Source organism: Penicillium taxi, assembly GCF_028828555.1.
Source record: "Penicillium taxi strain IBT 34144 chromosome Unknown utg000001l_segment0_segment0, whole genome shotgun sequence".
Classification (NCBI taxonomy): Eukaryota; Fungi; Ascomycota; class Eurotiomycetes; order Eurotiales; family Aspergillaceae; genus Penicillium; species Penicillium taxi.
This window is the reverse complement of record NW_026643203.1, coordinates 3,196,141-3,221,964: the sequence shown is the minus strand read 5'-3', so window position 1 is coordinate 3,221,964 and position 25,824 is coordinate 3,196,141. Positions and strand designations below refer to the sequence as shown.

General features: G+C 46.3%; 13 protein-coding genes across 13 annotated transcripts; 4 read left to right on the top strand and 9 right to left on the bottom strand.

Annotated features, from left to right (window-relative positions):
* Positions 1 to 363: 363 nt before the first annotated feature.
* On the bottom strand, positions 364 to 1,709 carry N7495_001171 (uncharacterized protein; the record flags this gene model as incomplete). The annotated part of the gene is made up of 2 exons (XM_057203841.1): positions 364 to 468; positions 531 to 1,709. 2 exons carry the CDS (start codon positions 1,707 to 1,709, stop codon positions 364 to 366), a joined length of 1,284 nt encoding a protein of 427 aa, XP_057067914.1.
* Positions 1,710 to 2,867: 1,158 nt separating this feature from the next.
* N7495_001170 (uncharacterized protein) lies at positions 2,868 to 3,596 on the bottom strand (the record flags this gene model as incomplete). The annotated part of the gene is made up of 2 exons (XM_057203840.1): positions 2,868 to 3,095; positions 3,267 to 3,596. 2 exons carry the CDS (start codon positions 3,594 to 3,596, stop codon positions 2,868 to 2,870), a joined length of 558 nt encoding a protein of 185 aa, XP_057067913.1.
* A 490-nt stretch (positions 3,597 to 4,086) lies between these two features.
* Positions 4,087 to 5,197, bottom strand: N7495_001169 (uncharacterized protein; the record flags this gene model as incomplete). The annotated part of the gene is made up of 3 exons (XM_057203839.1): positions 4,087 to 4,495; positions 4,553 to 4,868; positions 4,948 to 5,197. The coding sequence occupies 3 exons, from the start codon at positions 5,195 to 5,197 to the stop codon at positions 4,087 to 4,089; spliced, it is 975 nt and encodes a 324-aa protein (XP_057067912.1).
* A 557-nt stretch (positions 5,198 to 5,754) lies between these two features.
* Positions 5,755 to 6,496, bottom strand: N7495_001168 (uncharacterized protein; the record flags this gene model as incomplete). The annotated part of the gene is made up of 2 exons (XM_057203838.1): positions 5,755 to 6,295; positions 6,321 to 6,496. 2 exons carry the CDS (start codon positions 6,494 to 6,496, stop codon positions 5,755 to 5,757), a joined length of 717 nt encoding a protein of 238 aa, XP_057067911.1.
* A 1,032-nt stretch (positions 6,497 to 7,528) lies between these two features.
* On the top strand, positions 7,529 to 8,030 carry N7495_001167 (uncharacterized protein; the record flags this gene model as incomplete). Its single annotated transcript, XM_057203837.1, has 2 exons — positions 7,529 to 7,907; positions 7,975 to 8,030. 2 exons carry the CDS (start codon positions 7,529 to 7,531, stop codon positions 8,028 to 8,030), a joined length of 435 nt encoding a protein of 144 aa, XP_057067910.1.
* A 1,692-nt stretch (positions 8,031 to 9,722) lies between these two features.
* Positions 9,723 to 10,673, top strand: N7495_001166 (ankyrin repeat domain-containing protein; the record flags this gene model as incomplete). The annotated part of the gene is made up of 1 exon (XM_057203836.1): positions 9,723 to 10,673. One exon carries the CDS (start codon positions 9,723 to 9,725, stop codon positions 10,671 to 10,673), a length of 951 nt encoding a protein of 316 aa, XP_057067909.1.
* A 638-nt stretch (positions 10,674 to 11,311) lies between these two features.
* On the bottom strand, positions 11,312 to 13,040 carry N7495_001165 (allantoate permease family MFS transporter; the record flags this gene model as incomplete). The annotated part of the gene is made up of 5 exons (XM_057203835.1): positions 11,312 to 11,544; positions 11,595 to 12,569; positions 12,635 to 12,730; positions 12,787 to 12,823; positions 12,888 to 13,040. The coding sequence occupies 5 exons, from the start codon at positions 13,038 to 13,040 to the stop codon at positions 11,312 to 11,314; spliced, it is 1,494 nt and encodes a 497-aa protein (XP_057067908.1).
* A 630-nt stretch (positions 13,041 to 13,670) lies between these two features.
* N7495_001164 (uncharacterized protein) lies at positions 13,671 to 15,072 on the bottom strand (the record flags this gene model as incomplete). Its single annotated transcript, XM_057203834.1, has 3 exons — positions 13,671 to 14,422; positions 14,491 to 14,864; positions 14,933 to 15,072. The coding sequence occupies 3 exons, from the start codon at positions 15,070 to 15,072 to the stop codon at positions 13,671 to 13,673; spliced, it is 1,266 nt and encodes a 421-aa protein (XP_057067907.1).
* Positions 15,073 to 16,077: 1,005 nt separating this feature from the next.
* On the bottom strand, positions 16,078 to 16,314 carry N7495_001163 (uncharacterized protein; the record flags this gene model as incomplete). Its single annotated transcript, XM_057203833.1, is given in 2 exon segments — positions 16,078 to 16,202; positions 16,221 to 16,314. 2 exon segments carry the CDS (start codon positions 16,312 to 16,314, stop codon positions 16,078 to 16,080), a joined length of 219 nt encoding a protein of 72 aa, XP_057067906.1.
* Positions 16,315 to 17,970: 1,656 nt separating this feature from the next.
* N7495_001162 (aminoacyl transferase sphA) lies at positions 17,971 to 19,612 on the bottom strand (the record flags this gene model as incomplete). Its single annotated transcript, XM_057203832.1, has 4 exons — positions 17,971 to 18,456; positions 18,525 to 18,667; positions 18,723 to 19,345; positions 19,407 to 19,612. The coding sequence occupies 4 exons, from the start codon at positions 19,610 to 19,612 to the stop codon at positions 17,971 to 17,973; spliced, it is 1,458 nt and encodes a 485-aa protein (XP_057067905.1).
* Positions 19,613 to 19,932: 320 nt separating this feature from the next.
* On the top strand, positions 19,933 to 21,045 carry N7495_001161 (short chain dehydrogenase/reductase family oxidoreductase; the record flags this gene model as incomplete). The annotated part of the gene is made up of 4 exons (XM_057203831.1): positions 19,933 to 19,950; positions 19,998 to 20,195; positions 20,248 to 20,539; positions 20,606 to 21,045. The coding sequence occupies 4 exons, from the start codon at positions 19,933 to 19,935 to the stop codon at positions 21,043 to 21,045; spliced, it is 948 nt and encodes a 315-aa protein (XP_057067904.1).
* Positions 21,046 to 21,301: 256 nt separating this feature from the next.
* Positions 21,302 to 23,743, bottom strand: N7495_001160 (NADPH cytochrome P450; the record flags this gene model as incomplete). Its single annotated transcript, XM_057203830.1, has 3 exons — positions 21,302 to 22,159; positions 22,212 to 23,339; positions 23,408 to 23,743. Coding segments are annotated over 3 exons (2,322 nt in total), but the record flags the coding sequence as incomplete, so codon positions are not given.
* A 1,174-nt stretch (positions 23,744 to 24,917) lies between these two features.
* N7495_001159 (uncharacterized protein) lies at positions 24,918 to 25,824 on the top strand (the record flags this gene model as incomplete). Its single annotated transcript, XM_057203829.1, has 2 exons — positions 24,918 to 25,185; positions 25,271 to 25,824. The coding sequence occupies 2 exons, from the start codon at positions 24,918 to 24,920 to the stop codon at positions 25,822 to 25,824; spliced, it is 822 nt and encodes a 273-aa protein (XP_057067902.1).

Below are 25,824 nucleotides of genomic sequence, written 5' to 3'. Positions count from 1 at the left end.
TGGACGCCGAATCTTGATTAAATTTGCGTTTCACTGAGAATGTGCCGACTTCTTTATCTTCCCCAGGCTGACAGTTAGGTCTCACGATGCTCCAAGATTGCCCATGTGTGGCGCGAATTCTCCAAGACTAGTCTAGTCTGTGGCCACCGTCGATGGATGGACGATCTGGATAGATAATGAACATGCTAAATCAATTCAAGATATTTTTACATAAATAGTAAAAAATAGAAACATAGCTAAAAATCTGTATTCATTTCCTATGTCTTTGATAGAATTGAAGACAGTCCTAGTCTCTCTTCTATACTACTAGCGTCGTTTTAGCTGATTACCTAATGTGGTGTCCTCTTGCCCAAACGACGTTGTTCAAGATTTCCTTGCCTCCTCAGCAAGTTCGTGCTCGATAGCGGCAAACAGAAACGCGGTGGCACCTTCTAAATCATTGTAGGCAATTATACCGTCGATATAAAACTGAAAAAGCGTCGGTATCAGCACTTGGCAAACTCAGAAGCCTCGTGAAATACTCAACTCACCTCGTAAGAGAAGTTCCCACCCAGTCCACGGACTTGCACTGTGCCGTTAAATCCTAGTGTGCCCTCTGGCTCATACACGACAAACTGATCAATCAGTCCCTGGAAACCATTTGTCGCTGAGAGACGAATTGCTGCTTGATCCTCTGCGTCCTCTATGTAGCCCAAACGAAGACCCTTGTACAGGGAGTAGACGAACATCCCTGAGGCACTGCTCTCGACGAAATTACCCTTGCGGCCAGGCTGCGACATTACCTGCCACCAGGCTCCCGTGTCAGGGTCGATGGCCTTCGCTGCAGCCTTGACCAAATCGACATACAGAGTGTGCAACCGGGTCCAGAGGTCCGATCGGTGCGATACAGGCAGCAGCTCAAGTGTATCAACCAGCGCCATGGCCATCCACCCGTTGGCACGACCCCAAATCTCAGGTGTAGCGCCGGTCGTCGGATCAGCCCAGGGTTTCTGCTTTGTGTCATCATAACCCTGCGCCCACAGGTGGGTGTCCGTGTGCTCGCAATGGGTTTGGAAGAGTTCGAACTGGCGGAGAACGTCGCCGTAGACGGCGGTTGCATTGCCGATATCCACTAGGTTTGTATGGCGAACCAGGAACGGAGCCAGCATGTATATCTGCTCCACAAAGGCCTGGTCGGGAGTATTGGGATACTCGAGGTCTGGACGAGACGTATCTGCTCGGTACCAGTACATCCCCTCTGGGGTGCGCGGCTGCGTATTTAGGCTCTGGCGCAGTTGCTTCGCGGCGTGCAGGTACTTCTCATCCCCTAGTGTTTCGTGCAAGTACAGCAGTCCATGCCCCAGAAGCAGGTCATCGATGATGTGCGTATGTTCCAAGTCGTAGTATTTCAGACGGCCGTCTGGGCCTAGTTCCGCCTCAACGCTCCGTTGCAGATAGTTGAAATAATGGGCTTTTGTCTGTTCGCTGGGGACGTGCTGTAGCATTCGCTGCAATGCCAATTGGAACATGCCGTGCTTGAATACAGTAGATGTCATGGTGTTGGGCTTAACCTGTAGGGCATCGCCGCGACTAATGATACTATCAGCCATCCATTGTGACCATGGCTCCTGCGCTGGTACGAGGGGTATCTGGGACGAAGTAGGTTGCGAATATCCAATGCTGGCGAACAGCGCAGTAGCGACCGTGAATCCTCTGAAGCATAGCTTCATCGTGACTGGAATTTTCAAGTTTCAAGTTTATGAATAGATTCCAGTGTTACGCCAAATCGATTGGTTTTTGAGGCAAAAATCAGTGAGGAAAAATAGAGAGATACAGAAAATATCACGGGATCGGGAGCTATAGATCTAGATGCTTCATGGATCAAAGAGATCATCTCCGAGAATGACAGCCAACTCCGAGCGTATCGGAAGACGCAGAAGATGCAGGACCAGGGCTTATGAACACGCACTGCTTCAACTGCTGTCCTTCAGGATTCAAGATTTGTCTAGTTTCGATGAACCAATCGTCTGAGCAGGAGTTTCTTCACACAAGCACTTACTAATTGGTTCTAATGGAAATCAACCTTGGAATTGTTTTAACTGGGTATGTACTGGATATATTAACAGATCCATTACTACATATAATTGCAACTATATATAATTACCTAGTCATTCTGGAGAAAATCCATTGAAGCCTCTCAGTTGACAGGTGTTTTTGAGTGGTAGAGATTCCGACTATCCGATACCGTCAGGATATATGATTGATGGTAGATAACTATTAATCTGTTGTCAATTGTTTACGGAAAGCGGGGCATATGCTACGCACTAATCTAAATATAGTAAGCGGCATTATACACTTTGACGTTGTCAAAAGAAATTGGGTTGTATTTAGAGTAGATTCCGCACTAGGAAATTCGGTTTGTGGCATTTGGATGATTGGTCTAAATATCACCTTAGCTCTTGATACTTGACGAATCTTGCGTTTACATTTTCTGAACCCTGGTACTGGACCCTGAGACTAATCTTATTTCTTCCTCTCAGGATCATAAAATGTTTTACTTTTGATTCCATGTAATTTATATGCTATAAGTTTAACGCCTTCAGTTATGATTTATAACTAAATACCTTTATTAGTTATCAGAGATATGACTAGCTGTGTCAACGGCTTGTGTCCCTAAACCAAAAAAGAAATCAGATACAAAGAGTGAATATAGAAGATATATCAACAGTATGGGTAATAATAAAACGACTAATTATTGAAGAAGGCTTCAAGACTCGGCCCTACCAGAGTGCTAGTTACAGAAACGCATAAGGATCATGTGCTATACGATCACTAAGCCAATAATGTAAACATGATTCCTCCCGTGCTGTGATCTGACGTTACAGACGTCAACCGAGTTGACTAACGCTATGGTCTGTGGTCTGACGGTCGTCATGTGCAGGTAGCTGTCGAGCTAGACAAGAGCTTTTGCTTGTTTTCGCTGCGACGACGCGATGACCACGCCAGGTATTGCCAGAAGTTGACTTAAGACCCCGACGGCGCTTTAACCATTCCACATCCTCCAAGTCAATCACAATTAACTGGCCACCAAGGTCATCCCACAATATATTACGCCACTTACTATTATTGTGGACAACAGCGTGCGATCAGAGCACAGTTAAAGCTTTCTTACGCTCCTGATCGAAGAAACTAGAATTCTCATCATTAATTATATACTGAAGTCGCGTCCCTGACCAGCTCAAGACCATCATATAGGACATTACTTGACCATGGTACCAATACCTGACCCGTGGCTGAAAGGATCCAAGACAGACGGGTATCTGATTTCCTTGCAAGCTCCTAAGGTTACGATAATTTTTCGCCTCCACTTGAAGGCGATGCTGCTTCTCTATTGTGGTAGCTTTAATGACCACAGTATATCCGTGTGATAGAAGGATGGCTTTAATAAAATTACCCGTCCGACCACAGACGTGGAGTTGTTCGAAACCATGGTTTCGGTTTCGGGTAAGTTGATATTGAAGCCGGCATATGAACTCTTGTGGCCCTATAAAGTGTCTCTGTCCGCCATGGAGGTTCCAGTTGGGGCATTTTTTATCCAGGGGTTCTCGGTTGACCATGCCGCGGATGCCTATTAGGTATATTAGCTAGTTCTTCTATAGTTTTATCAGCTGCTGAGACGTGCAGGCAATTGTGCAGTAGGATTGTGTATATTGCCCGTCTTCTCGAGAGGTCTTTTTATCTTCACAACCCGCTTGTGTGCTTTCGCTTTCCTTATTATTGCCTCGGCTGCGGCACGACGTGCGAGACGTTGCTATGATGAATGGCGAATGCGATTCTTCATCACTGCCGCTGCCTTTGGTTAACGAATTCTCCGGAGTGGCTGGTTTACAGCGACCATAGTATCGTGTGTTGTGTGTCTTTGGCTCTATTTTCCAGTGCGAGGGCCGATAATTGGAAGTTAACGGGTCTTTACGGAGGGTCTCGGGAATTTTTTTTTAGCACATCTAGGTATTTGACCTTCCATGTCTTTAGTTTGTCGAGTGCCGCATCATGCCACTGTTGAGATAAACCTCCAGCGGCCAGCGCTTGAAGGGTGAATGCAAGCAACTAACCGATGGCGGTCCATTGGAGGCGCCATTCATCATCCGCCTGCACGTCCTGATTCGGGATACACATAAAATATTGCACAACTGTGGGATGATCCTTCGGGATTTGAAGAAAAGCAAAAGCCTCCCCTGTGCAGATGTAGCCGTATTGAACCCCACTATCGATCATATATGAGAATATCTGAGTGACCACAGCGGCGACGAGGTAGGTGGCATAAAACTCAAACGTATCGCCTTCCTGGTCAATTATATCGCGATCCAGATCCATCTGGTGTAGACCCGCCACTAATTCGGGGATTGTCACTTTATGCGGCGCTTTGAACTCCACTGCATACGCTGGTATTTGTCGTTCATCAGCCACGAGATGCACGCAGAACTGGTCGGCGCGCCGATTACGTTTTCGCGTAGTGCTGTCCCTCTTTTATCTCTGCATGGCTCCTCTCCCCCTTCTTCTGCCTCTTCTATGCCTAGTGTTCGCTGGTCTTTGGGGTGTCCGCGCATCCCGGAGATTCATTCGCTCTAAGATGTTCTCTAGTAAAGTTTCTGATAGGTTCGCGCGGTCATAGAAGGTGACTCGGCCCTGGATTCCAAACTCATGTCGAAGAGGTTCATCACCTAGTAACGCCTCAAGGACTTTTTCAACAAAGTTACCCACTGTGTCTCGCTCAAAATTCCGAAGAGACGCTTCCGAATAGATCGGCCTGTTCTGGATATTTGTAGCGACATATTCGGTTTGCTCATCAGAAGGGAATAGTGGGCGCGAGGTAAAGGCATTGGTGCGGTCTAATTTCCTCCAGATTTGCTGTTAAAGTTGGGGGAAGTCAAGCCAAGGGACAATACGCTTAGGATAAAGTCGGTTGACTGGGCCAGTCGCGTCGCCCTGTGTCGTGAGTCGCATCAGTCTCAACCTGAATCGCTTGAGACAGAGAGTTGTGGCAACGATCAAAGAGGTGAAATGGTGTGTTAGGTTCGAGTCGCCGTTCAGCCTCTCTCTGGAGGCGCTCTGCTTCTTCTCGCGCTTTTCTCTCTTCCTCCTCACGGCGCTCTTCTGCTTCTCGCGCCTGTCTCTCCTCTTTAAGCTGGCGCTTTAGCTCGGCGATTGTTTCTTCCATCCAGCAAATAACTGAATGATACAAATTGAAGTCAACATAGTAGGGAGTTCGCTGTCTGGTGCGAGGGAGTGGGCTCGGCCAGGAAAGCGCCCAGCCAGCTTACTCTCCCCCGTAGCTAGAGTCGCTTCGTGCCCCAGGCACAAAAGGCACCAACACGTTTTAGCCTTGTCTGTAAGTTGAAACCTCAATACGAGCATCAGAAGGCTCCATTAAGTAGACGAATCCTCACTTTCAGTAATTAGCTTGGACTAATCAGCCGCTAAAAATCGTTCAGCCTGATTTATCGAGCACCGACTCCTTCCAAGGTTGGAACCAACAGGTATAGATGTTTTTTCTTCAGAAGAATCTCTTTTATATATTGCTCTGCCCACCTGGGCAAGTGCATTTGAAGTCCACTATAGCGGCCGATATTACAAATATCATAATTCAAGTCTATAATCAAGATTTTTGGAATGAAAATAGTCAATTCAATCTGGCACTGATGATGATCATGAAAAAAGGATACGGTCTAGGGTTTTGCTCATCAGAGGTGCCTTGGCCCTTATGCATTCAGCATATCACCAGGAATATGAATCGATAGTCAACTTGGTAAGAGCACGTTCACACTTTAGTTCCTCCAAATATTGATCGCCCCCGAGGCCGAAAACAAAATAATACCGCCAACTATTCACCGGTGTGAACCTCATTGCGGTTGTGAAGTCCCAGTACTCAGGACACCAACCAGCTGATTCCCAGTCGATAAAGCCTGTGATTCGACCGCCCTTCACTAGAATATTATGGGATTTCAGATCACCATGTGTAAAGAGAACGCGATGCGGAATATTCTCTATACTTGTAGCGAGATCGAGAGCTTCAGTATATGCCGAATCAGATGCGAGGTTTGCTGCCCAAGAAGCTGATCTTAGGTACGTGTTAAATTCTTTCTCGGAATCAATTGGGCCGGCAAAGTGGTTGGGAATACGAACGCTCCGAATAGTAGTTCCCGAAATAATGTGTCGTAAACCCGGCCTAGCTGTTGTCCAGGCACACGAGTCATCAGAATCGAAATTGGTGCGTATAGTGTGTCTGGATGGTCGCCATAGCATATCACGCACGGTACTGTAAAACCAGCTGCTCTAGCGACTTGCATAGCGAGGACCTTCTCCAGCCGAGTGCCATCGGACCATTTAAGTACAGGCCCAAATGGAAGCTGAGCAATTTGATTATCATATTCAATCCCAACCCAGGAGCAGTATGATCGAGAAACTGTTTGTAATCTGCAATGCAAAAATCTAAAAGACGACGCGGTTTGGGATTCATCGGCTGAGGTGTTGGTGGGATTTTTTCAGTGATAGTGGCCGAGTGGAATCAGGCCAGGTGAAATCGGGCAAGAGGATGCGCGGGATAAACTAAGGTGTCATTGTAGCTGAAGCGAAGTTATGATCTTTTGCAGAATGCAGGAAGGATCGGTATCTGAAGAAAATAAGAGTTGACAAAGAAAGGAAGAAGAGAAGAGAAAGCTCTCTTCTCTCAACTATCTGCGCGTGGCACTAGGCCCGATACGGTCTAGCCTGATCTAGAGGCTCTTTTCATAACAACAGCCTCTAGCTATTGTGATTCATTTCCACTTTCTCCGTCTGAATCTAGAAGCAGTTAAAGTCCAAGCTCCTCATCTCACTAAATATAGAATTGGAACACTACTCCGTATTTGGATTGTACTTTATAGAACTTCATTCGCCCATTGACCCACTGGTCCCGTCATGGCACGGCACGGGCCGCCCGTGCCTATTATCCAAACGAAAGCCCAAGAAAATCAGAGCCTGTCAGAACATATGTATCATTACGTTGGTCTGACATTGTAGCATGGAGTGCCTCTACCAGCCTTAGTAAGCAGGTCACGAAGACTCCTCCATGAGAGGGTATATATACCTGCTCAGTATCTAGTTATGAATGACACACTTCATACGCCGTACATCCACAACTATCCATACTGGTGTCCTTGCCTAATTAGGTTTAGTGAATCCGATGTCGTGCCTGAGGCAATAATATTCTGCCCATGGATTTCCCACGTACTTAGCCAATCAATCAGTCGTTAATATTTTCTGCCCTCCAAGTTGCTGACATTGTGTTGGTAGCCTTGTTTCTGAGGCTACATGTTCCAACAAAATGGGAACAAGAGCAAGACTTGTAATCATTCCTACAACACACACTGGCAACCGAAGAAGGTAGTACCCAATTTGATTCAAACGAATCCCATCATCGACTTACACTTTTCATCTCGAAACCTTCAAACTCTGCAGCAGCATAGGCAACGCGCTAAACATCACAGAAATATCATCATTGCCATCAATCATGTCTTTGTCAACCCTCAAAGTCAACAGTCTTTACGTCGTTCTTTTCATCAGAGCTGACCCGCCACTTCCGGATGACTTCCACTGGGCTTTTTACTTTCATTGCAGCGAAACTGGCGGCACGAAATACCACATCAAGAACCTGGGAAGTGGCTGGATGCCTGATCATGCACCTAATACTGGGATCTTCAAAGAATTCCTTCTGGTGGGACTATTTAAAGTCGCCAATATTCCAGTCAAAATGGAAAGCTTGATGGACGAAGCTATGCGCACTTATGATTTCCAATTGATTGAGACAGAGATCAAGACTTGGGGTAATCTTAATGCCACAAGTTCTTCGCAAAATGTCCAGCCAAGACCTGTTGGAAGTTCACTCTTATGTGAGCTTAATTGACTTAGTGAGTTCTCTGGTTTAAATCCGATCAACGCAATACTAACATAGAATAGGCATAGAGATTCGCCCAATGAAACCTCATTCATATGACCTTATGACGACAAAGTGAGAAGGAGGAGGATGGAGAAGGAGAAATGATGAAGTTAATGGGATATGGAACACGGATATGGTATTTTCATGGCATCAATTAATTCAATCCAGTCTCTTTTCATGAACTCTCAAGGTTCTTTGTCACATCATAACGCTTTTAATCCACTTATAAACTCATTAACACCGATTCTTGTGCTAGGTCCATAAAGAAACTTCGACAGTAGGTCTTGTTTAGCCTCAGAGTACTTGCTCTCCCCAACCCTCTTGATCACAATTTTCTTAACATTCTCCTTACTCAGCTAAACTTTGTGCTCAGAGCTGTCTTCAGAAACAACGAGCTCTTTCCAAGTAATCCAGGACTCTTGAAGCCAATTAGTATGTCCTGCAAGCCTCCAAGTCATTTCCGTCCATATCAATCCCATTGAGAAGATGTCGACTGCCTTCGTATATGACTGAAATCTCATGATTTCTAAAACACCATGGAAAATGTTAGCCTGATGGGATATTCATCAGAACTCATCGGGGTTAAATCGGCATTTAAACTGCGACCAGACGCTATATACCCCTCACCCTAGGGAAAGTTTTATCGCTGCTTTAGGTCGAGCTAGGTGCTAAGGGCTTTTAGACTATTTTCCGCGTTCCATAGGTGGCTTACGTATGGCTGAGCGGACGGGAAGCCCTGTTCTCCACACCCTATGGTCGTGTGTGATAGATGTACAAAAAGAATGGGTTATACCACTCTAGAATTAAGGCTAGATAAAAATTTGTGCACAAGATTAATGTATCAAGTACAGGGTGCCCGCAGCTCATACACTTACCTGGGAAATCTCGTTTAGATGTTTTGGTTCCCATGTAGTGTTGACGTGCCTAAATACATTGGCCGTGATGCAGTCCTCACTAATCAATTATATTATAGGATCCTTGAATGTCTTACCAGGGTATATTGCTCCGTAGAAGCTTTCTGTTCGATCTTGGAAGGGCTTCGAGGTGTATAGCATACAGGATCCCTCGAAGGCTCCAATAGTCTTTGAGAGATTTTCAGATATCTAAGTACCTCCAACGTGGCGACTGGGCCGGAACTGGTCCGTAATATGTTGAGGGCTTGAACTGGCTTAGGTATTTAATGGTTCAACGGATACCATTTCCAAGGTTATGATTGGCTGTTAGTGAGCTAGTAGATGGGGAGAATGGAGTCAATATGCTTGTCACCATTTTCATCCCAATCTTCAGGGGAGCAATGCCTCTCTACCATGACTGGAAATCTTGGGAGTCAATTGAAGATGAGCACTGGCGAAAAGTTTCAAGAAACGAGTTCTTTTTTTTGAAAATAGCCCGACGTCTACAAAACTTAAGACCTTATCTACTAGCTATATGATCTGTTCATTTTAAGGTGGGGTTGCTAACTACACATGTACTGTGCTGTCAATGCGTAAGTAATACATGATTTGTACAATTTTTCCGCCAGATGCTTCCGGGTAATTAGTTTCTTCGCTTATGCATCATTGGAGTGAAATAGTAGCTTTTTATTGGGAAGAAATTGATGCCGTTTTAACCGGATAAGCTTCTCATAGAGCCTAGATATTAACCATTAGGCATTAACATTCCTCCTGTACTTGCGGGCTTTGCCTAGATCCCGCCGGACGCTAAATATCCGTGGATATCTATTAACTATCGATAGGCATAAAGTAATCGCAGTAAGAGACTTCTCGAGATGAACGAAAGTTTGTTTTCATCAAATCAGAAATCTCAAATAGATGAACTGGATACGTGGTCTCCTATCCAGCTCGCCGCTGCACAAGGAGACTTATGCCAAGTAAAGCGGCTCTTAACTCAATATTCAGTGGACCCCAATGAGCCCCCTAACGGTTACTATGGGCAGACATCCCTTCAGGCCTCTTCATTTAATGGACATCTCTCTGTTGTTCAAGCACTTTTAGCGGCCGGAGCAGATGTTGACGCTCCTGGAGGAAACAACGGGGGCCAGACAGCGGTTACGTTGGCCTCGAAAGCGGGGCATCTAAACATCGTCTGTCATTTGGTCTCTGCAGGGGCAGATATCAATCTCCCAGCCTACAGATATTCGGGACAAACCACTCTTCAAGCAGCGGCTGAGGAGGGTCATATTGAGTTGGTACGATGGCTACTCAAGCACGGCGCAGATGTAAATGCGTCTCCCGCTAAGACTCGAGGCCGCACTACGCTCCAAGCTGCTGCATCTGAAGGGCATGCAGCTATTGTGGAAATTCTTCTCCAACACAATGCCCATTTGAACGCCCCTGCCGTAAGGTGGAGTGGCCTGACGGCTCTCCAAGGTGCGGCTTTAGGGGGTCACAGTCGGATCGTCCGTCGATTGCTAGATGCAGGAGCTGATGTGAATGCCCAAGGCTCACATTTCAACGGATATACAGCGCTTTCAGCAGCGGCAGAAGGTGGTCACTATGAAATTGTACAGATGTTGCTAGATGCCAACGCTGATGTCTCTCTCACATCGGGGAATAAAAATCGGACGGCAGCACAGATTGCGAGCTCCCGAGGGCACGGTGATATTGTGCAGTTTCTAAGACAGACTACACAATCAGAGTGTGAGTTTCGTGAATTTCGTTTGGTGCCACTAGAAAAACGTCCAACCCATATTCCATCCAGTCAGGGCTCCGCTGTATGACTACAGCTTCAAATTCCCGAGGTCCTGACCCCCGTAACTATCTCCAATAAGCCATAAAATTTATTATAAGAGTCTTTCATAACACTTTTCAATTTGGGTGCCAGAACATTTCTCAAAAGGCAAATACCAACTGGCCTCCGCGGCTCATTATTAAGAATTGATAAAATGTCGTGGAATGAAATCACACAGACTCGGTCTTAGTTCGCACCTCGCTTTTATCGTCACAGAAGTTCTCATCAACTACTTCAAGGACATAATTGTATGGCACCATTTCATCAATACCAGGAGCTGGGAAGAAGTAGTTATTAATGGTGTCATAGATGAAGCCTCCGCAAAGTCCAACGAGAAAGGAAAGACTGAATATACGTGTCCAGGCGATATGAGCCTTAATATCAGATAAAGAGCACACAAATCCGGGCAGTGATATCCAAATAACGAGAAGCCAAGTCAAGAAGGCTCTCCAGTTGAATCCATAAGTGTACCGATAGACGGAAGACTTATCTCCGACATAAAGGTGTGGGGCATTATACTTGCCGCGACGAACGACCAAGAAATCCGAGATGAAAATGGGCGAGATGTAAATTCCAAGTGAGACTAAATAACTTGGTAGATCTGTTATAATCTTACACTTAACTCTGTTACAGTGCATATACCAACTCTGGATTCTGCAAATCCGTCAAATCCTTGAATTCTGATAAAGGCACCTTCTGATAATCCGGATCCAACCGTATCCTCTCCTTCTCGGCATTCCGAGTCTGATACCAATACCGAATCACCAGCATGTCGACCAGGCACGCGGCCCAGCAGCAGCAGATGGTAATCTCAGCAGGAATGTACCGGGGCGCGTCCTGAGGACGGAATGTTTGAGGTCCTATTCAATACAGTTAGAGTATTGATTCTGCTGAGCTAGTGCATACTCACCTATGATATTTCCCACACAGTATGCGATCATGTAGATTGCCGCGACGGTAGTCTTTTTCGTCGAACCTGCTACATTCGTCGATACAAAGGACAGCAAGGCAACAAATGCGGTCGGACTGGCTTGTGTGAGATAGAACGCAATCAATCTCCCGACGCTGTTGGATAGAGGCAAAGATACAAGTAGTATGGCACCTAGCAGTCCAATCGCTAGCCCAATACAACTGATATAGACCCGTTGATGATATCGATCACTGAGGATCCCGCTAACAATTAAACTGATGGCCTGTACGGCACCACCGGGGATGCTGTACAGAAGCGACTCAGCAGCCGTGTATCCCGAGTTTTTGATGATCTGGGAGAAAAAGTTGGTAATGCCGCCATTCGGGATATTTCCCGCGCAGGCGAAGAAAGCAAAAGCCCATGTCATGGGGTCGAGAAGGGCTTCCTTGAATTGAGACATCTTGAAGCTCTTATTGCCGATTCCTTGTTGGTTCTGACGGATGCGTTGCACTGCGAGAATCCGATCCTCCGGACTCAGGAAGCGCACATTCCATTGGTTGTCTGGCATAAAGTAGAGGAAGACCAGTCCGATGACCACAGTGAAGCAGCCTGTCGCCAAAAACAAGATCCGCCATGGCTCAATGATTGTGACCTGATCCTGTGTCCCTTTGGCGATGCCGTAAGCTAACAAACCACCAATAATCATCGCCACGCCGTTGAAACCGAACCAGATTCCCGTTCTGGATGCCTGCTCGTGCTTTGTGTACCATTGCGAGGTGAAGAGCGCGAATCCAGGTGTCACGACCGCTTCGAAAACTCCCAGGAAAAAGCGCACAATGGCCGCTCCTCGGAAGTCCTTCACGGCAGCGAAACACGCTAGCGTCGCTCCCCAGAGAATGATGTTAAGCGACGAATACTTAGCAAGCGGATACTTTTGCAGCAGCCGGCTACTAGGGTACTCTATCGCGAGGTATCCTGAGTTATGCCGTTGTTAGCCTGTGAATAAGTCATTAGATAGTCCAACATAGAACATGGCTTACCGAAGTAGAAGATACTCCCAAGCCATTGATACTGATCGCCAGTCAGTCGTATATCAGACTGGAGCCCCATCACACTAGCATAGGAGAGGGTGGTTTCTGGGATTTGAATTAGCCTGCTAATTTACTTGAGCATGAAATTATCCATCTCTTACTGTCTAGAAAGTTCAGCCCATAGATAGTACATAGCAGCTAGAGTTGAGCGGAAAGATTAGCAACCACCGAGGAAAACTACGACAAAGGTGAAGCGACGCACTGGAAGCAGATTACGATCGATGATTTTCAACAACCGCGCATTTGTCTCTTTGTCTAAGTCTTGGACCCCATCCTGCTCCCCAGCAAATGCTCGCATAGCCTCATCCTCTTCCTGCACCGGGTTGGGAGGAGTGATTCCCTCTTCGAAAGTCATTGGAAAGACTCGTCTTTAGATTGATTGGCTGATTGATATCACGTAAGTGAATTTGAGCAAGTCACAGACGTGGACGACAACATCTGTTAAGTAACTAGCTACGGCCTCGTAGGCGTAGCTTCGGACTTTGATGGTCAGTAACGAACGCTCTCCGATTGGAAGAGAAGGTACCGACTCTGAAGCTATCATGAAATCAGCTTATCTGTTCTCTTGAATATGCACATTATCCGTTAGTCCTTCGGCTAGTAGTCCTGCAGAATCCGATCGACGGCGACAACTGGATCAACGCCAAGTTCTTTGAAAACGTAACTGTCTCGGCTGATCATTTAATTTTAGGGGCGTTAGTCACGGACATTTGTCCCCGGATGTTCAGTTACCATGTCCATTCTCACATCAGCGGGCTAGTAGCGGATAAGATTATCATTTCTTCACGTCCCCATACCCCGCATTTTCAGGGCCCACCAACAGTGGGTTCAGATGAGGAGAGGTGTGAGAATGCACATAGAGACAATAATTTTGTTATTGTAACGGAAAGTATCAATTTTTCAGTATCAAATAGTAATTGATGCCCAGTATGGAGGTAGTCTACCTCTCAATGCTTATTTCTACAAAGCTAATCGCCTTGGTAGATTATACTTTAGCAAAGAGGGATGGCCCGGCCTTGAAAACTCGCGCAGCCACCATCCCCACCATCGCGACTCCGACACAACATCCACAGAAAGTTTGCAAAGCCGGCCATCCTGCTGCTTTCAGAATGGCCCCTGCACTGGGAGTACCAGTGAGGAGGCCGGTGGCTGCAAACACGAAACTCATCCCCATACGCACGCCAACCACGCCCAGATTAGGTGAGAGACTGACCAATGTCGTCGGCGACAGAGACACAAACGCGCCGCTGAAGAATCCATACAGGCTGCAGAAGACGAACAACCCTTCCACTGTGTCGACCCAAATCCACAAGAACGCGAGGAGTGAGGTCGTGAAGCTACATACTATGAGCATGTTGAATGGGCCCGTCTGGTCGGCTAGGATATTGGGGATGATACGTCCTAGCAAGGAGGCCAGATTGAGAGTTATCAGTGCGTAGGAGGCTGTGTCTGATCGCAGAATGCTATGTTCAATGGCATAGTTCTGGACGAAGAAGAATGGGATATACATGCCCATGAAGGCAAAGAGAACACCGCCGCTGTAGAGAGCATAGGGGGCTTCTTTGAAGGCAGAAAGCTGCAGGTACGCTCGTCGGGTTGCTGGGATGATGCGTACACGCATTGTCACCAGGGAGATGGATTGGGTGAGAAGCATGATCAGAGCAAGGAGTCGCACTGAGTTGGCGAATCCTAAAGAGAGCTCAAATCGCTTGAAAAGGACAGAGTAGACAATGCCTCCTATTTGCAATTCAGTATAATCATTATAGAAAAAGAGATGGGAGCACGGATAGGGCGCAAACGCGTACCGACACTGCCGCCGCTTGTAGCGATTCCTGTCGCTAACGAGGCATGCTTCTTGAAATAGGTGCTCAGGATGGCCACGCCGGGGACAAACAGGCAGCCAGCACCAAGTCCTGTGCAGATGGCCTGAGCCAGTAGTAGCTGCCAGTATTGCGTGCAGAAGCTAACCATCAGCGTGCCGACGACCATCAGAACCGTCCCAGTCACGATCAGGGCTCGAAAATATCCCGCATCGTAAGCGGGCCCCGTCAGAACGGAGATGAATATTAGAAGAAAAGCCTGCAGCGAGCCAATCCAAGAGATGGCAGCTGGACTGGCATCAGGAAATAATACTGTTTTGTAGTAGGCCTGGAAGCCTCCATAACAATTGACGATTCCCCTGGGAAATGGGAGAGCCTCAGCATCAGGATTCAAATGCTATTCCACAGGATATGGTACTAAACCTACCAGCAATTAAACATGAGGAAGAATGACCCTATCACTTGACTCCATGCTTCCAACCCACCATCAGGGATTGTGGAACTGTCAGTCTTCACCGAATCGCGCTGGTTTTCCAGCAATGGTTGTCTTTCATCAGTTTGGGTCATGATTCAAGATACTGTAAAACTCGATGCAAGCCAATTATTCGAACCTGATGCTAGAGGATTAGGACGCGGCAATGATAAAAAGATAATTCTTGAAATGTACATTTGGTTGGTATCGCGGACTTCTAAGCATAAGTATCAAGCATTGACGCTCGGTTCGGAAATGCAGTGCCATCCATCTTGGTCCGATCCCTCATTCTCCGAGCCCCTGACAAATCACACTGAGGATAATAGCTTAATCTTTATTTTGCCCTTTCTTCCATTTCAATATACCCTCAGGAGTCAGCCTCAAAGAATCCATATACATTGTATTAGTAGATAGTCCTGCTCAACCCCAACACACTATAGTGGCGCTCCGTATATTTCTTGCTCAATTATGTTCATATTTCCATGAAGCAAGTCAATTTTGTATTTTATTAGTATATGAGACTTATTTAACCGAACCAATTCAGGGTGTAACCATTCTTAACAAGGTGTTCTGTACTAACGCTCATTAACCAATACCAATCGATAAAACCCAATAACATTGTGGCTGTCCCAGATAGCCGAGCCGAGGCGCATATACCTTGAGGGAGAATTGTTGACGAGTTCTGACCCGTATAATGACATCCATATTTTATCCAAATCTGTGCGGGATTATTGGAATCTCCAGAGATTCGAAGTGTTGCGTGAGCACCCGAGTGCCCTCAATATACATGATGGGTCAAAAGTCTGCCAACACTTCCCGTGTTTTAGCGCTTTTGATCACGTTGCGTAAACCCGTTGAGGACAGACTTTCGATTTACAACGTAGCTAGAAAATGGAGTATCCATGAAAATAGAATCTCCAATCATCGTCTCCGTAGCAAGAGAGAGTCCTTTTAACTTGAATGGTGGAGCCGGGACAACCGTGTTTTCAAATGGCGTTTTTGAATTCTACACCAGGATTCAACTTCACCAATGCGACATCAGTATAGCTCAGCTCAATGGCCACTTCACCAAGGATTTTGTTAGAGTTTGCGCAATATAATTAGGCGCTGAAGGGCCAGACAGGAAATCCATGAGAAGCAACGGACATATACTCATGACCAAGATGATCCTTTAACAGCACGCCAGCAGAAGTTTCCATTGTCCATCCCTTTTCGGGATAAGGCCCTTAACTGATCATTTTACATAGTCGTATGCTTTCGTACACTGAATCATCAGGCTCAGAAATATCAGGCTGCCGCATACGCTTCGCTGAAAAATTTGCCGGCCTGTCCATCATTTCTCCAAAAGGTAAAAGCAATTGCAGCGAGCGACTGAAATGGAAACTTTAGTCATCAGATCTCCGCTTGGTCTTTGTAATTTTCGAGAACAATGATCAAGAGGTGCCCCCATGACTGGATCTCCGTGATAGGAATATCAGTTTCTTCAAAAAATTGACGCTCCAAATCAAAGATCTGCTCATTATTTCCCTCTCGGTATCATAGGTCGAGGTGTTTTGCGATGTCAATTCGAGTACGAGGGCGGTAGCGCATCGCTGCCTCCATGGTGATGTGATATGTGGACCGCTATCGTTCTGGTCGATGGTCAAGTAACACTCCACTGATCTTCTTTGGCTATGTCTTATCAGGAAGTTTTTCAAACTGGAATACCAGGATATGGTTATCAAAGTCAATTTGAGTTGGATTAGAAAAGATATTCAAGAGAGTTCCTAAATTTTCTTCAACACGGAACTTTACAGATCTTCACGCAAGTCAAATGGAAGAATCTCGTGAATCGAAAAGGGTCTGGATGTCCGTGGATAGTGAGTTGGCCACCTGCAACAAAGCTGGTTGCAGAGCCTTGATAGAGATTAGGAGGGGCAGAGAGAGGTTGCGGGAGTATACTGCTGTTATTGGCTGGGGAGAAGATGAGGAAGTTCTTCAGAACGTTCCGCTCTGGAGTTGGAATCTTCTTTTGTAGAATTCTTGGAGACAAGTCACCCAGAGCCCATCAATGGAGGTAACTGAGACAAAATTAACCATCTTGTCTGAAAATGTGAATTTTAGAAAGGCACGAGGAATAAGGAAAAGAAAGGTGGGGACCGAGTTAGTACTGTACAGTATCAAGATACGTGTAATTTAGTATTTTTTTACCATACTACCGCCTACTATAATCTAAACTGTGAAATTTGAATACTGTAGTATTCGTAATATATAGAACTTAGCTTCTAGCACTCGCGTTTCTATTTTGTATTCCTACATCCTCTCTCCAGAATATTTTCTTCATCAAAATCTTTAGCCCCGACGATTTTTCATCAATATTAAATACGGTAGACAATGCTGTTTTTACTGGCGAGGAACTTCAAATCCTTGAAGACGATCAGATTCTTTTCCCCCAACAAGATGCCGCCGGCAAGCGAAAAGTGTCTGCCGCGTTCATTCCGCCAATAAGCAGTTCAGGATCCAAAAGTTCAAGTTCATCATCAAGCTCAGTGACACTATAGATCCACGGGATTAGCAGCAGCCCTATGGTATTCGAAATTTCGACCGAGAGGAACAGCATTGCGACTGTTAAGCTCATGGGCTTCCAAAGAGTCACTTCGGTTGATATTTTCAACCAATTGATGGGGTGGTCAGACCCCCATCAAAACCTCTAAAATCTCCTGGGCCATGCACAGGCACAAATACGGGAAGTTGCTTGAGCCCATCCCTTTTACGTTTAACGAAGAGATGAATGTCTTTGGCAACGACCGGGATTAATCATGCATTCAAAAGATTGCCGTCAAACATGCAGCATAATCCCCACCATAATCACTACTGATGGCATATGTGATCTGCAATCGATAGTATAGGATGTGACTGGGACATCCAATTCTAGGAATTGCCGATTTAGTAACTCCGGTCAAAATTACAATAATACTAAAGAAAAGGTGGATCAATCTCAAGATAAGCGAAGATCAAGCAACTTCCACTTCCTTCGCATAGATGACACCCTCATCCATAGTCGAGCTTGCAGTCGTAACTACTCGAGTGAGCCAATCCATATCGACACCTTCTGATGTAGCCATAAGGGGCTCAGCACCACGCTCCTCCCTCTTCAGCATTAGCTCGGCCCATTCCGTAATCAACCCAATCAAGCGCTCGACCTGCTTAAACGTGTTATCTGCATGGAAGATAACGCGCGTTCTTCCCTGGCTCTTTGGAGCAACTGGATAGTCGATAGGCCAGACGCAAAAGTCAGCAAAATGGCAATGAGCGGAGAGAAGATGGTTCTCAAACCCGCGGTGATTGATGGGGACAATGTGGGTGAGGAGCCGTCGCTGCTCCCAGTCTTTGGCCAGTGGGATAGAGAGAATCCCGGCTGCCTCTGCACGGATGTAATTTGGGTGGGCAAGAATGTTTTTGAAGAAGTATCTCACGAGGGGTTGGATACAGTTTTGCCGCTATAGACGGGCATGTCAGTACTAAGGCTTATCTTGCTTTTCAGCAGGTTTAAAAGAGTGATAGTTACCATTAGACCTAAGCTGGATTTGAGGAGGGCGTATCCTCCTTTAATGGCAGCCAAAGCCGGAAACGAAGGAGCTGTCGAAAAGATCAGACAGCGGGCAAAATTGAGGAGCATGGCTTTGATCGTTTCGTCACATAGGACAACCGCTATTCATTTTAGCTAAAGTAAGTAATGGGAAATAAAAATTAAGAAAAAACTCACCTCCATGAGATCCTAGTGCCTTGCTGAAGGGATGCAGTCGGATAGCAAAGCTCTCCTCTAATTCCAACTCACAGACAAGGCCTCTGCCTTGAGGTCCCATTAACCCAGTACTATGCGCTTCATCAATGAAGAACTGGAAGTTTCCAAGAGGAAGGATATCTTTCGCAGCCTGGAGCAGATCTTCCACTGGGGCAACATCTCCGTCCATACTATACACCGATTCAATGGACACAAGAACCGTGGATTTTCCAGAAGATATAGGCGGCAGAGTCCCATGGAAATGAGTAAGAACCTCACCAAAGGACTTTAGACTGTTATGCTGGAAAGACCTACGGGTTGTCGCACGACTAGTCCGCATCCCCTCGTGGATGCTGCCGTGCACGAGTTCATCAAAGACAATGACGTCTCCAGGCTGAGGTATCACCGAGAAAATGGCAGTATTAGCATCGAATCCGCTGTCGAAGAAAAGAGCAGTCTTCGCGCGGTGGAACTCTGCAATCTCTTGTTCAAGTTCCTCGACATACGCATGGTTTCCGTCCATGAGGCGTGAGCCACTGCTCCCCAGAACAAAGTCGGGGTTTTTTTCCAGCTCTTCTATAAAGGCCATTCGAAGCAGACCAGACCTATATCACACATATCAATGAGCCGCTTTCAGTCCCATAGTTGAGAGAAGGGTATATATACTTGGACAGCGACAAAATATCGCAGGAAGAGAAGTCCACCACTGGGCGGGCAGGAAGCAAAGTCAGCATTGTCTGATCCATGCGGCGCTTGTCTAGGACTTTCTCTAGGTTCTGGTAGAATGCGGGAGCGTCTTTCATCTCGTGCGCCTTAGGCTTTTGAGCCTCCAATACCTTGGCCATCATGAGAAGTCCTGAGTTGTTCGCCATGTTGGTTGCTTCGGCTCGCTTCTCTGACTTGAGATGGATGATGTTGAAAACCAGATTATAATTGTTACACACTCTTATATACTTGTACCTGACATATTGGAGAGTCCGGAGCGGCAGCGGTACAAACTTAGGGCCAAGGCGGAGCGGCAGCGGTAGGTACAAACTTAGGGCCAAGGCGGAGCGGCAGCGGTAGGTACAAACTTAGGGCTAAGGCGGACCGACGGGGAAGGGAACACAGTAAGACGGGTTCCGCCGCCGCTACTTAGACCGTAGAGCTCAGCTGCAATTTTTCAAGACAAGGAGGCAAAGCACAGGTCATTATGGATTTCTCTGGACAGGTTAGTATTTCTCACCTCAGAACGAATTCAACAACTGACAGAAGCAGACTATCTTTATTGGTGGTGGCTCGAAAGGGCTGGGCTATGAGCTCGCTGCACTACTTATCAACGCAAATGCCGCGCATATAGTCCTTTTTGCGCGGGATCAGAAAAAGCTCGACATCGCAAGAAATTCCCTGGAGAAGTTGACTAAGAAAGATCAGTTGATTCAGACACGATCTGTCGACCTCTCAGATCCAGAGCAGGTGAGAAGTCTCTTTGAGCAAAGAGTCACAGCACACTAACGTGGCTTTCCAGATTTCTGATGCCTTTCTTGCCTTTCCCGAGCCTGATTCTCTATTCTGTGTCGTAGGCGGCGCGACAGTCGAGCTAGGCTACCTGATTGACAAAGACCCCGAGGATATTCGATCATGCATGAATACGAATTACTTCACCGCCGCTTTCATGGCTCAGGCCATGCTACGGATTTGGGTCAATACAGAGCCGCTTCCGCAAAGAGACTCTGATTGCAAGCCACGAAGCCGACATATAACATTCACCTGCAGTGTTGCAGCATTTGTTGGGGTCCCGGGATATATTGCCTACACACGTATGCCCTTTCCTTCCTATTGACCTGTTATAAGAAAACTAAGCTCAGATAATTACTCAAAAATAGCCACGAAATGTGCGGTCCGTGGGGTTGCGGACACTCTCCGTCAAGAGGTCCTCCGTTACAACACCGCCGCCGTGAGCTACAAAGTCCACTGCGCTTTTCCAGCGAACTTTGTGACTTCTTCCTTCATCGAAGAGCAGAAGTACAAGCCTGAGCTTACCAAGCGCATAGAGGGTACGGATAAACCTGTGTACGAGTTGATAGAGAAGACGCCTTCACCCACTGAAGTGGCGCGACGGATCTTGAATGGTGTGGTTAGAGACGAGTATGCTATCTGGTATTATTTTGAGAGTTCTTTTCTGCTGAGTAACATGCTTGGTCCAACCCCCAAGAGAGGCTTTGGAATTGTGGACTCTTTGCTTATGGCTCTGGCATGGATTGTTTGGCCCTTCGTTAGGAGACAGCATGATAAGTTATGTCGAAATGATGGTATAGCCAGTTGAACTTGAGTCGATCGTTTTATGGGCGCATTAAAAACACGTATCGATGTATTTCCCATTGCCTTCCATAGTAACATAGTAACAGACTGTGAAACTATGAGGTCCTGGAGACCTAATCTTATTCCTCTCCTGGGGCTTGATTGACTGGTACTTGACTGAATATCATCAAAGTCAAATGAAGAACAAAATGAAAAGATGTATTAAACGTTCATCACTGTCTAAGCATAAGAAAGTCCCCAACTGCATACTCCACAGCTTTTTAAGCAAAATTATCCACTGCAAACCTCCCCCTATTCATTTTTGCCAGCCAATTCTGATACTCGTTCTCACTACTTTCCTCCCCATTCGCCTCAGCGGTAGACATATAGATCCTTTTCGCCACCGCGAGAGCCGAATTTTTTAGCGCAAGCGGTCCACATAGATAGAAACGCGCCCCATCTCTATACATACCAACAAGAGCCTCGCGCTCATTCCACAATTTATCCTGGACATGCTCTCTACTAGGGAGTCCAGAATAAGCATAACGCACAGTGACAATCCCTGCTTCTTCCCATTGATCGAGTTCTGGCCCATAAAGTTTGTCATTCGTGGGTGATTTGCACCCAAAGAAAAGAAAAGCGGGCGCAAGTTTCTTTCCTTGTTTGGCACGACAAGCTCGTTCCTGAACAAACGCGCGGAATGGAGCAATTCCAGACCCAACGCAGATCATCACCATTGGCGTTGTTTCTGGAGAATCCGGGAGATTGAAACCGGGGTTTGATGGCCGGATGAAGCAGAGGATTCGTTGGTCCGGTTTTAGGCCACTAATGTAGTGTGTTGAGATGCCGAGGACTCGCTTTTCCTCTGCTGTTGGTTCTAGATTATCTACAATGGACACGCTTAGAGAGCATGATCTTGTGCACTTCAAGGGAGAGGAAGAGATAGAGTATGGCCGGGCTCGAAGAGGCTGCAGCATGGAGACGAAGTCTGCGAAAGATATCGTGGATGAGGCAGCATGCTCTAGAAGGTCTAAAATGCTGATTCTCTTGTCCTGAAGAGAGGTTGCTGAGGGGGCCTGGTGGCAAACCCTTTCTCGCTCTGATAAATGAGGGGTCGATAATGTGATCTGTTCCAGGTTCTGTGGGATGTTAGCGTTCATAATAGAGTATAGTTAGATTAGGAATTCTTACCTTTTGTGTGGCAGGTTGGCAGAGCTCAACATATCTGTTTAAAACCTCCTCCACGGATATTTCTGTACCAGTGGGTAATAATGTTGATAGGCCACCAGTAACTTTCATGTATGTACCTTCCATAAGAGAGAAACGTCTCATCGCCCTTTGCACAATGACTTGGGGGTTAATTGGTAGGATATGCAGATAATCACCGACTTTGTACTCAGCATTAGGTGGAAGCGCAAGCTCAAGGTGTCTTTTTGCTTTGACCTCCGGTGCTGTGAGCAATCCGTTCTCTATCACGGAGGCTTCAATGAACTCCTGCTGCTTGAAGGTTTGCCTCAAATGGTTGGCGAACTCAACCCTTAACTTGCTGGGCAAAGGTCGGAGCTCTGGAACCTTATATCTAGTTTGTAATGCCGGCCATAGTTGATTCTTGGACCAATCTTCCAATGTCTCTTGCACAGCCATTGAGGACACATCAACCAGCCCTAATTCAAGCAAGCGTTTGGCTCCCGCATCACTCAGCAGTTCGTCAATAAGTTTCGGGATGCGGTGGAATGTCGCCGCCCAGTCGCGATTTCCACAGCCAAAGACTGCAAACGAGACTTTAGACAGAATGGGCTTGTCGATAGCTTCCAGCCACGAAACGAAATCGGCCGCATTGGCAGCTTGCTGTCCTTCATAGCTAGCTGTTAGAATAATGACCGGCCAGTTAATCGGTAGCTTGTCTAATGCTGAGTTCAACGGTAGCACTATGGGATTGAACCCATATCGGGAGGCGTCACGGCTAAAATAGCGAGCCAGAGACTCGCATGTTCCGGTATTAGATCCATAAAGAACGGTGATGGGCTTTAAGTTATTTTTCGCAGCTTGGGTTATCGTTGATTCTGCGCGAGGCCTCTTTTTAGCTTCCTGATCATTAAAAAGCTGATTGGCGAGCTGCACAGAGTCGATGCCTGGTTTTAGTTTCACGCGGAGGAAGAAGTCCGCTAGCCGCAAAGTTACAATCTGGTCAATATTGAGTTCATAGTCGGGGTCATCCTGGTCGACGTCGAAGTTTTGTGCGAGCAGTGCGGTGATCAATACCATCTCAGTCATAGCAAATGGTCGACCAATACAGCCACGAGCGCCATTTCCGAAGGCCTTAAGAAATGATTATAATGAGTACCTGGGTACTAAAGATTAATAAACAAGAAAATATAAAGGCGTACCTTCCAGGCATTCCTCGGCAGAGCATTTAGCTTATCGTCTACCATTCTTTCTGGCCTAAATTCATCTGCATCATCCCCCCAGACGTCTGGATCTCGATGAATGGCGGGCAGGAGAGCAATTATAGTTTGGCCCGGCATCAAAGAAAACTTTTCCTTGCCAAATATTGTGGGATTTTGTTTATCTTTGGGTTTGAAAGCGATGACAGGGATAGTCGGCCACAACCGGAGCGATTCGCGAACGCAGGCGGTTATATAGCGGAGTTTAGAAATAAAGGCATTGGACAGTGGATGACTATGGCTCACAACTTTGCTGGCGCTAGCAATGGCCCTTGCGATCTACTTATATGAATCCTCGATGTGCCGATCCGGGGTTCGGCTTCCGCTTCAGTAACATTTCTGTTTCTTTCCCTTTCCTTTAGAGCTTGAATTGTCTGGCCGGATCTGATGATTGATGTCGTAAACTCTTTCATTGCCTTGCTCGGGAAACATATTTGCATTTCAGAGAGTGCTTCCGCATTTTCTCCCGTCTCATCTTGCACACTTTGATTTGATCTGACGGTTATAACAGAAAGAAAATAGAGCGATCTCATTCAAGGGTAATTCTTACTCGGTGTATGAGATTTGCCCTATGTCAAGATGACAGTAAACGCGGTTGTTGGAAAAGCCATCATGGGGTTTAATTGGCTAGACTATCGATTTATTCTTCTTTCGGTGTAATGGCGGAAAGAAGGCGCTAAACCAAGTCTTATTATAAAACATACCTAATGATCCATGACTGACGCACATAACGAGGATTACCTGCTTTTAAGTCTCAATTGGCCGTTCTTTCTTGTCTTCGTCATGCAATTGTTGTGGAAATCAGTTATTACTGACTATCAAGGTACCTTTGCTGGCTTCTGTCGGAGGATTTCTTAGAGGTATTTTAATATCAGGATCTTGACACATTCAATAAACTAACCATTAATACGTGTATTTCTGTACGCACTAGAATGCTCATTACATTACAAGGCGCAATACTGCCATAGTACGGCTCTTTCTCTCGGTGACGTTCCTTGTTCCTAACATCTCAGGTTGTAGAATCTCCATATCAAAATAAGCTCCCGCGACTCGATTCCAAACCCGCTAGACAGGGGCTTATGCCGGCACATGTACCTCAACCTCGAGACAGGCACAGTAGAGGCTCAGCGCAAGGGAAAAAGGCTTGGCACAAAAAAGTACAAGAATAACCCACGTCTTTAGTTCGCGTAACCGCAACACTTGTTGCATATTACCCGCCGCACTAATGCAGGATCTATCACACCCTAATGTGTAATTTGTGTCAGGCCTAAACCACACCAATTAGCGACAGTTAGCCTAAGAGAGGGCCCTGTTACCTCTAATATCGTTCGCTCACGGGAAGTTGATTGGTTATCTGAAGAGAAAGCTAAATAGAAATGGAGAGGAAACTGGGGCTATTATTATATGAATGTAGTTGTGGCCCCAAGCTCTCTTTGCCAAAACTTTTGCATCAATGTCTGGTTTTTGGACATCTCAAACTCACATGGCGACACGAACAGCTCTCTTTCTGGTAGCTCTCGCCTCTTCGACGATTGCAGAATGTTACTGGCCCAACGGCGACACTGCTGTAAATTATGTTTCCTGTCCTGATAGTAAGGTCTGCTGCCTGAAAGGCGAGGCCTGCCTCTCGAATGGTATCTGTTACGCGGGGAGATACAACATTGCCTACCGCGGTGCCTGCACCGATTTGTCATGGCCGATTGGCTATTGCCCCCGGGCATGTTATACTAGTACGTATTATATATCACAGCAACTTACGGGCAATTCTATTCAAAGGCTAATAGCGTACTTCTCTGAAATTTACAGCAATCACAGACCAATGGGCTAATCTCTTGACATGCTCTGGCACCGCGACAGGTAATTTTACTTGCAGTACTGCAGTCGATGGCAAGACTGCCTGTGAGCAGAATATAGAAACATGGACGTGGGAGGGAGACTCTGGTGTCAATGTGACTGCGGCTCAGAACGGCGTCTTGTCTACCTCATCAACCAACACATCATCTTGCTCTACGAACAACTCTTCCAGCTCTTTGGGCGATTCTTCATCCACTACGTCTTCAGCAAATTTCACAACATATACCTCTGAGTCAGCCTCAAATAAAAGCGCCTCGAATAAGTCAGAAGTTGGACTTGAAGTAGGACTAGCTGTGGGCCTAGGCGTACCTTTGATACTGGCTGTGTCGGTCTTAGCGTTCTACTGCCTTCAAGTGCGACGCCGATCCAAGGCTACTGGGAATACCCGAAACGAACTTTGGAATGTAACTGAATATCGTTCGAGCCCGATGATAACGACTCAGGGAGTATCTAATCGACTATACGAATTAAAAGCAGAGAGCGATCCGACGGAACTACATGGATAA